This window comes from Chamaea fasciata, unplaced genomic scaffold, assembly GCF_029207755.1.
Source record: "Chamaea fasciata isolate MVZ Bird 193981 ecotype frontalis unplaced genomic scaffold, bChaFas1.0.hap1 SCAF_5, whole genome shotgun sequence".
In the NCBI taxonomy this organism is placed as follows: Eukaryota; Metazoa; Chordata; class Aves; order Passeriformes; family Sylviidae; genus Chamaea; species Chamaea fasciata.
In genome coordinates this window covers 74,213,246-74,222,720 of record NW_027094090.1, presented here as the reverse complement: position 1 = coordinate 74,222,720, position 9,475 = coordinate 74,213,246, and the positions used below count along the sequence as shown (strand labels likewise).

At 45.0% G+C, this 9,475-nt stretch overlaps 2 protein-coding genes across 3 annotated transcripts in view; one reads left to right on the top strand and one right to left on the bottom strand.

Moving 5' to 3' along the window:
* Nucleotides 1–1,805: 1,805 nt before the first annotated feature.
* Nucleotides 1,806–7,541, bottom strand: LOC136290035 (aldo-keto reductase family 1 member B1-like). 2 transcript variants are annotated; one of them, XM_066184473.1, is made up of 10 exons: nucleotides 7,497–7,541; nucleotides 7,179–7,346; nucleotides 6,746–6,862; nucleotides 5,436–5,513; nucleotides 5,081–5,203; nucleotides 4,486–4,586; nucleotides 4,225–4,306; nucleotides 3,659–3,742; nucleotides 3,179–3,261; nucleotides 1,806–2,445 (listed from the first exon to the last, which is right to left on the bottom strand). In XM_066184473.1, exons 2-10 carry the CDS (start codon nucleotides 7,314–7,316, stop codon nucleotides 2,403–2,405), a joined length of 849 nt encoding a protein of 282 aa, XP_066040570.1. In that variant the 5' UTR covers nucleotides 7,317–7,346; nucleotides 7,497–7,541; the 3' UTR covers nucleotides 1,806–2,402. The 2 variants fall into 2 exon arrangements, with proteins under 2 accessions (XP_066040570.1, XP_066040569.1); XM_066184472.1 differs by having other exon boundaries at nucleotides 7,439–7,533.
* A 112-nt stretch (nucleotides 7,542–7,653) lies between these two features.
* Nucleotides 7,654–9,475, top strand: part of BPGM (bisphosphoglycerate mutase) — a 39,466-nt gene continuing 37,644 nt past the window's right edge. The window contains exon 1 of the mRNA XM_066184468.1: nucleotides 7,654–7,692. The gene's annotated coding sequence lies outside the window, so the exon portion shown is untranslated. The remainder of the gene's footprint in view (nucleotides 7,693–9,475) is intronic.

The window sequence follows — 9,475 nt, the reverse complement described above, 5'->3', positions numbered from 1 at the left end:
TCCCCCATGTTTTCTTGACTGAGAGATGTCTCTGTCTTTTAGAAAGGATTTTGTGCAGAAGGTTTGCATTTGCTGTAAGGTAGCTGAGGTCTGTTGTCCTGTCTCTCATAGCCAAAATGCACAAGACAAAAGCACAAGTTTTGTTCACACCTCATTTGAGAAAAAAGGCTTCTTCCTTTTTAATCAGGTACAAAGGCCAAGTTCTTTTTGCATCTGTCATGGGGTAAGGGAACACCAGACAGCGTGATAGTGCTAAACTGGATTCACCAAGTGCACCAGTGGAGGAAAAGCCTGGTGGGGAGAATATGACATATGCACTGAAGGAATCTTGGTACATATGAGCTGAGGATGATAAAGTGACAGGAGAATGGTATCTGGAAATATTCACAATGTATAATAGTGTGTGCCCCTCATAAAGTACTCCAGGTGAGTCAGTGTGGCCTCACCTGGGGGAAACACAGCATCCAACTCTGACCTGTCAGGCTCTGGGCAGTGGCTCAGCACTAACACATGCTCTTACACCTCGTGTCCTCATCATTTTGGATATCTGCATGGGTGTAGTCATTTCCCCATAGTCTGTTTTATGGAGGGCTTGTAAAGCTAGATCGATGTCAGCACAGCCTGGCAGCCAGAGCAGTCCACACTGTTTCACCAGTTTCACCAGTTTTCCAGCATTTCCAGTTATTGTTCTCCTGGCACTTTCACATCAGACGTACCAAGATTCCTCCCACAGTTCTTGTCTGCACCAACTGGTCAGTCATGGTTCATTATATCCAGTTAAGTCCAAATCATGCTCCTGTGAGTCAGTCTCTCAGCCTTTCTGTCATCTGTCAAGCACCTTTCATCCATGCACTCACACGTACAACTCAGTGATGTACAATGCAAGTAGCTCAAGCTTGTCTAAGTGTATTCACCGACTGCACACTGAGTTAAATAGTAGTACAGCATGAGCACTAAGTCAGCATTGGGCCCTAATACTATTAACCTTCACAAATGCTGTTTTTTGTTAATCATCTTGTTCTCAAGGAAGCCTCTTGACCACTCAGTTGTTCAAGACAACTCAAACTTCACATGCATTTGTCAGAGCCCACAGCTTGATCTGGTGTGGATGTCGTGGATCAGAATGCAGAAGACGTTATGCAGGTGCCCCGAGCCCACCAGCCCAAGGCACACATGACATATGGACACCCAAACTGCCATGCACTGCCCAGCCAGGCTCACCTGCACCCTCCACCAGGAGAGGCTATGTCAGGGGAAGCCTTTACTCCTTCACATGGTTACAGAGAGCAGAGACCCGTCCCAGTGAATCAGCACAGCCTGAAGGGAACATAACACTTGCTCCAGCCTCAGGCTCTGGGCAGCAGCTCAGTATTAACAAGTTCCAGTTCCACCATGGACCCCCTGCTTCTGTGTTGTACCAGACACCTGCTTAACACTGCTTATCTCCCCTCTCCCCCTATTCTCTGTTACTCTGGGCTTTTAAAAGCCAGATACCAGCACTGGCTACCAACCACATCAGTCCACAGTGATTACCAATGCAGTTTTCCAGCAGTTTCAGATGCTGGTCTCCTGTTGCTTGTTGACCCACAGTCCATACTAAGGCTTGTCCTGCTCAATTGTTCTTTTCAGCATTGCTCTGTCAATGCTTGTTATACCAAATTATTTAACTTTTGATCAAGACAACATCTCAATGCTCTAGTGACATCATTTAAAATTGAATAGCGATGATTATTTCCAATTACATTGTTAATGAAGCTTCTTGGTTTGTTAACTTTAACATTAGAATAGAACTTCCAAACCAGCAGTAATCCAAAGATTTTTATTTTGGTCAAGAATGAAATTGAACATCAATCTCTGTCCAGTTTCAGCCTGTAAAAAAGTGACTGAAATAAGGCCCAGTACGAGTTGGCAATTCATCTGTAGGTCTGGACACTTCTCTCATTTATTTTTCTTTCCCAGAAAGCTTTGGGCTGTAATCTAAAGTTAATTTTGTCTTTTACCTTCAGGCAGTGATTATATGATTATTCAGGATGGATTTTTCTCCTGCACTTACATATCCTTAACCCTGCAGTCGTAAGTGTTCCTGATGCAAGACAGTAGATAAAATCAGGTGCTAGTTCCCTCTTCTCCTTTGCTCCTTCTCCTAGTTTTCTTCTTTGCTATTTCAGCCATGCAGAGACACTCATGTAATGAGAATTACCATAGGCCACATTTCGTTCTTCAGAACAACTGTACAATTTCCTTTCACCAAAGAAAAAGGCCCAAAGTGACTGAACACATATCCTGTGCCTTTGCTGGCAAGTGGGGTACAGTGTCTAAGCTACATAATGCATAATTTGAGGCAATGGTAGAAGCTCATTAGAACCTGGAGGCCTGAGAGAGGGCAGGGAAAAAAAACATCTTCAGTATTCTGCATTGAAAGGGTACTCCTTGTGATTTCTGCACCTGGAGGAAATCAAAGAGGAAAGATTACTCAAGGCTAAAATAATTGTTATATAGGACAACAGTGGGAGTACAGAGGAGCTTTCAAAGGAGGTTCTGAACTGAGTAACTGCAGAGTGACATTAAGAGATTTGATAGGGTAGAAACAGCCTACAGGACCAACAAGTTCCAGCTTTTTCCTATTATTCAGGGACTCGACAGTGATGGGACCAAGTTATTTTCTCGATACTTTCTAGTTAGAATTCACACTGCTTACAGAGACAGCAGCAGTTTCTGTGGCCTTGCATCCAAGACTTCCTGTGTCGGCTTCCAAGGTGCCTATCTGCAAGCAGCTGTGCTTTGTACTGCACAGCAGATGGTCATCCCCACCACAACCACCTGTGTAAGAGCTGACATCAAGTTATAATACCCCACAGGAAAAAAAATCACTCCAAGTTTAAAACTGCCTAATGCTCATTTCTCCCATATAGACACAGCCAAGGTTATCAACTAGAACCTGCATTTTGGAATTCCAGGCATACAAAGTTTGCTGGAGAATGGATTTACAATGAACACACAGCATGACTTATACTCGCCTTTCAGTCAATAAAGTGAAGTTTAACAACAGATGCTTCATCCCCAAAATTATTTCAGATTTCAAAATACACCCAATTTCAACAGCTATACCAGTTCCTGTGAGATCAGAATAAAGATCATCGAAAATGTAAGAGTTTGAAGGACACAAACTATCACTTACGTGACCATTTCACAGATCCTCCAGTTCCTGTTTAAGCTAAGGAGGGTTGCCATCTCCTCTTTAGTCAGTTCAAAGTCAAACACCTAAAAAGAGAAAACCAGCTGGACTTAACTTCTTTGAACAAATCAAATCAGAAGCAAGATTCACAAGATGAAAGAACAAGCCCATATCAGAAAGGATGCTAGTTACAAGTGATGGATTCATGAAACATGGAAAGGAAAAGAAATATCTTTGGAATTTCCAGACTGTACTGGCAGAGGGAAGAAAGAGAAGAACATGTAAAGTGCCTGATAAGATTATCAGCATACTGTTTCCAAGAGCCCTGTCTGTTCTTCACTGTAGATTTCACTGTAGCCCTGACTTCTAGACAGACAGAAAGAGCCCAGTCCTCTTGCTGCAGGAGGCCATGGCAAGGGTGATAAAGGATCACTGCCAAGCCACCCCTGAGGGGCAGCACCCAGCTCACTCCTGATCCCTCACCTGGAAGTTCTCCACAATGCGCTGTGGGGTGACAGATTTGGGAATCACAATCACATTTCTCTGGATCTGGAAGCGAAGGAGAACCTGCAAGAACAGATAACTGAATCATTCCTCCCGTTCCAACAGCTGTTTTCCCTAAGCAATACCTGCTTCTGCAGAGCTGCATTTCAAATCATCCCCGTCCTTGCAGCCTTGGCTGTCCTGCCTGGAGAGCAAAGAGGAAAGTGGTAGAGGCCCCATGGAAGGTCTCCCCTCCATTCTGGTTTTGGCCTTTTCTTAGCACCCCAGAAGTCTTGCACTATATACAAGGCTTTCATTTCTGCAAGAGGACTTGAGAAAGGGAGTGCCAGCTGAAGATGAGTCAAGAATATTTTCTTGACTGACGGCCAGAATTAGTAGTAGCATTATCTTGCAGGCCACAGAATGGACAACCTGCATTGCTTGTAAACAAGATGAAAGAGCAGCATTGTTCACAGGTACCACAGAGGCTGTTCCCTCTCTTCAGACATAGTTTCCTAACTTGCTGTGTTACAGGAAGGGGTATCCACTGTCTGGCACCTACTCACCTGTGCTGGGGTTTTGTTGTGCTTGGCTGCAATCTCCCTGATCTTAGGCTCATCCAGAAGGGAAGGTGCCTCTGGCTTAGAACTAGACAAAGTGGGGGAGAAAAGGATGAAACAACAAAGAATCACTTCAGAAAGATTCTATCTAGCCCCATTAATTAAATATATATAGATGTATGCATATAGATATATATACACCTGCACCATTACTCAATTAGTCTGAATGCTTCAGACTTAAATCACACAAACCCACTTGGAAATTACCCGTCAGGACGTCCAAGGGGACAGTATGCTGTCACAGTGATCCCTTTGGAGTGGCAGTAGTCAATCAGCTTCTCTTGGGAAAGGTATGGATGACACTCCACCTGCCAGCCCAGGAGCAGAGACTGAGAGCTGTAAAACTGCTGCAGTTTTCTCTTGCTTCAGAGGTTTTTCTGAATTCTAATTTCATAATTACAAGATGCCTTCACCTGACCCTGCAGGTGGTTTATGTGACAATACAAGACTATAATTCTATAGGGCACCAACTTTTCTACTGAGTCTTTATGTGCTTTTTGGATTTTTTTCTGTGAGGCTTTATAAGAGTCAATCATTATGTCAGAATGATTACTCATATCTGGATTCTTCATGCCTCCAGAGAGAATGGTTTCTAGGAAAATACTCCTAAGTTAGTGGTTCAACAAGGTGAGACAAAAATGAAATATTCTGGTTTTGTTTGTATGAAGAAATATCCAGAGAGAGGGATTTAAAGTACAGGCTGTGTCTACTTTGTTCTCTCTTTTCCCACCTCCTCATTCAACTGTAATTGGATCTTTATAATCCCTGAAAAGTATTCCCCTGCAGTCACTTTGCAGCTTACCTGGTTATTTGCAGGCTTGTGCTTCAGTCCTGGCTTGTTCAAGATTCTTTCAATCTGCTCACGGTTGAAGTTGGAGATTCCAATGGCTTTTACCAGACCAGCATCCACCAGCTCTTCCATGGCCTGGCAGAAAGAGGAGCACAGGCAGCATGCAGTGGGTAAGACACGACTGAACACACTCTTCCTGACGTGCTCTGTTTTTCTTCATGGGAAGCACATTTTTAAAAGCTACCATGTGCTTCTGTGAATTCTTTCCAACTAATTCTGCATACATAGATGAACATTCTGCAACTGCTGAAGCCAACACCACTGCTGAGGACAGAAGATGTGACTCTTCCACTTGGGATGAACTCACCTCCCATGTTTGTAGAATATCAGTGTTGCTGGGGATAGCCATGCCTTTGTCATCTACAGGGAACAGGTCCTCTCCTGCCTGTCAGTGACAAAGAAAATGCTTGGAAATCTCTTGACAAGTCCACTTGAGTGCTCACAACCACAGTATCTTAAACTTCTAGTGCAAGAGTGCTAATTCTTGTCTACATTCAGTCATTCCTTCCTGAGAAGTGGAAGGAATTTAAGGCATTTTTGCCAGTGGCCACTCCCCCTAAGAACAGGTTTTTCTGCTCGACCCCTGGAAGTGATGGCTCACCCAAACACCTACAGGGAAACAAACCAGTCAGAGCTACAGCCTCCGGTCTTACATGTACTCCATTCAAGTGCTGTTCTTTAGTTCCCACTTAGCAAGAACTGTTTAGTTCTTTTTCCAGGGGGGCATCAACACTTTGGTCTACAACACTAGATATACTGAAAAGAGGTATTGTGTGCAATGACAGTTGTTCCATGGCAACACTCAGTGTAAAGCCACCAACACTAGGAAAGTCAGAAGAACCTTTGTGTGCAAGTTATGAAAAGATGCCAAGACTGAACTGTGTTTAGCAGCTGTTTGCTGCCGTCACCATAAGACAGTATAATTTTCATGGCTCTGTTAATATAAATCTAAAATAAAGCATGAAAAAAAAGATGAGCATCTCAAATGCAACAGGTAGAATGGGGAGGGATTAGACAAGAGGACAGAAAGGTTGTGACTAGAAATATTCAAACTGAGACATCAACTCTCACTGATCTTGGGGGCCCTAAACTCTTTCACAGAAGTTTCACCTTTTAAATTTCTGTCTCAGTGGAACAACACTAAGGCTCCTACAGGCAAGGTCATCTCAATCTGTACCGCATTAAGGACTTGGTGATTAAAGAGAGAAATGGAAAACAGAAATGCTTTCTTCTGCTCTCTGACTCTGTAGCACACAAAGGAAAATTGCAGAGAAGCAGCAAAACGCAACCCTCCTTCCCACAAGGTGTGATTTTGAGATGAATACACACTGGATTTTCAAGAGAAAAGGAAAGTAGCCTGTCTTATGCTTGGAGCTGGGAGAGCTGCCTCTAGTTTCTCCAGTTTTCAGGCCATCATTCCCAGGATCAAAGGAGTGCACAACCAATTGCCTCTGGGGCAGAGACCAAGAGCCTGAGTTGCATGGCCAAGGTCAAGCTGAGCACCAGAGGAGTGCCGGCACAGATAACAGGCATGTAATTGTCTTTATAACCAGAACAATTGTTGGGCTGTTAGGCCAGCCAAAAGAAACAAAGTTAAGGGCGCTGCTGTTACTGTACCTTGAAGCCAAAAGGCCAGTGGACAAGGTACAGATCCAAGTAATCCAGTTTCAGGTCTGCAAGAGTCTTCTGGCAGGCTCCCTTCACCAGAGGCTTCTCATGAAAGGTGCACCACAGCTGGGGACAAAAAGAGGGCACATTGTGAATTCCTGGGTTAAAGCTCTCGGGTGCTCTCCTGCACAGCACAGGAACGCTCCCTGTTCTTTGGAATAAAATGTGCAACGAGGCCAGCTTAGTGCTTTTCACACGCAGTGAGGTCTGGGCTGTGTGGCAGCACAGGAAACAAGAAAATAGTATCAGGAATTAACTCATTTACATTACAAACTTCTCCAGTGCTACGGCATTTAACTATGTTAAACGTTAGATGTTCTTACGCTAAAAACACCAGCGGTAAAACCACTATGTCCACAATCCATGACCATCTAATCCATACCTTACTGACCACGAAGAGATCCTCTCGCTTCACAGCACCTTCCTTGATTTTCTGCTGGATCGCTTCCCCAACTTCGTTTTCATTCTGGTACACATAGGCACAGTCGAAGTGGCGGTACCCGGCATCGATGGCAGCCATCACCGCAGTTGTCACCTTACCTGGGGGGGACTAAAGGGAAAAAAGGGGCAGGACAGGTGTCGGTGAGGGATCCTCAGGTGCTCCCGCGTGGAGCAGCGCGGCCGGCGCGGTGCCCACCTCACCTTCCATGTGCCCAGCCCCATGAGGGGCGCGCTGGCAGCAACCCCGAACCGCACGTACCGCGCCGTGCCCGCCATAGTTGCTCTGCGCCCGCGGTCAATCACCGCCCCCGTTCCCGCGCCCGCCCTCCGCACCGCCCAATCAGCAGCTGAGCCGGCAGCCAATGGGGCCCGCCGGGGGGCCCGGGGGGATGCGGTGGGGTAGTCCGTGTGTGAAGGAGGCCGAAGTGCGATCCGAACGTTCCCCCGGGAGAAAGGTGAAATTCCTTATGGAAAGATAAGGGCTGAGCGCAGGTGTGTCCCGGCCTGCTGGAGCTCCTGCAGGGATCAGCTCCTGCAGCGCCCTGGCCCCGTGCCACGGCTTTGTGCCATGTCCCCGGGTGTTCTGACAGCCTCTCAGTTCCCTAAGAGAGACAGAAACATGGGACAAACAGTTTCACCTTGGGGTGAGTTTGCGAGTAATTTCGGAAATGATCAGTACTAATCACTTCGTTGTAAATGCCGAGGGAAGGCACATTTTAGTGTGTTTTCAAAACGATTGAAGAACACTAAGTTTTCAGCGAATATCATAATGATTACGTTGACCCGCTGCCTTTAGGGAGGTGCAGACTGTATTTCAGAAGGAAACATACAAGTGTAGAAATAAATGGTAGGTGGCCTTTTAATTTCACAGTAGAAACTGACTTGGCAGTTTTGGAGGGGCAGAATATGTTGATCGGATGAGGTGTTGAAAGTACAATGAAAAAGAAATTAATTTATCAACAGGATCCTTCAAGTGCTCCATAATAGCCTGTTAGGGCTCCTTGGGAGGCTTTGCTGTTTGCTTGTACTTGAGGAATTCATTCAGGTACAAACATAAATCTGAACTATGTACAATGGTGCGTTTTTCTCTGGATGCCTCTCCCACAGAAGATGCCCAAGATTTTTCTGCTTCATTTAACTGAAGGCACGCAAAACAATTAGTTTTCCCTTTAATCTTCCTCCACTTTACTGTCAGTGCTGCCAGCTGTCCTCTGCAGGATGCGGCATTACAGTTCAGTCACATAAAGAAAGCAGGGCTGAGAAATGCAGTTTGTCCTTCCTCTCACTTTCTTCTGTGAACTCATGTTCTCCTGTGAAGGTTGGTGCTTGCTATTCCCAAGGCATGCTGTGAGATAGACACCTCGGTCTTTTAAGAGAGGATTTTGGGCAGAAGGTTTTGTGTTTTGCTTTGTTTGTGCCCATTGGTGTGAGGCCTTGCCCAGACCACGCCAATACCCAGGAGGTGTCTCTTGTTTCTGTCCTGAAGGTGTGGCTGGGGTGGTCAGATGATGGTAGGGCCTTTGAGAGAAGAGTGTGTATTGGAACATGATGTTTATGTTGCTAAATGGTGTGCATTGGTTCAAATTCCAGATGCATGTTAAGGCAGGAATAAAACAGGGGGGTAGAGATTTAATCTGATTTTAAGACATTGGCTTCTTTCTTGCACTGAAGCCAGGAGCATCCTCTGAGGTCCCACCAATCTCTCTCCGTGTCTTCTCAAGAGGTGTTGTTTGTTTTGGTTTTTTTTTTGTTTGCTTGTTTTTAAGACTTTAACCTGTGATAATTCTTGTATTTGTCAATTAAAAGCAGGGCTGTGCCCAGGGTTTGGGGGCTGTGGCCAGTGAGAAGGGGACAAGGTGGGTGCTGAGGGATGGCAGGGAAAATGCTGAGTGTCCAAGGCAGGATCTGTGTCCCCCCAGTGCAGGTGACTGCAACCTACCCCTCTGTGCATCTCTGTGTGAGAGGGTTTTGGGTTTTTCCTACAGAAAACTTTCTGCCAATTAGTTTTTTGCATTTTAAAGTTAATTTTATTTTAAAGTTAATTTTATTTTAAAGTTAATTTTATTTTAAATATAGGACACCTCTGATGAAATTGTGGACCTGTGGGGTGTGTTTTGTGGTTTGTTGACATCTGGTTTCTGCTAATGTGAGACTGAAGGGAATCACTGAATGGTGGTGCTGTAGAAAATTTTGTGCTGTAGAAAATACTCTTTCCTTCTTCCACAAACCCCAAATTTC

Excerpts from the sequence above, each read along its gene's own strand:
- LOC136290035 (XM_066184472.1), bottom strand. The coding sequence starts at position 7,513 with ATGGCGGGCACGGCGCGGTACGTGCGGTTCGGGGTTGCTGCCAGCGCG. Across the intron at positions 5,514-6,745 it reads ACTGGCCTTTTGGCTTCAAG|GCAGGAGAGGACCTGTTCCC; the intron begins GTACAGTAACAG and ends TGTCACTGACAG. Across the intron at positions 4,307-4,485 it reads CCCCTTGGACGTCCTGACGG|TTCTAAGCCAGAGGCACCTT; the intron begins GTAATTTCCAAG and ends CACTTTGTCTAG.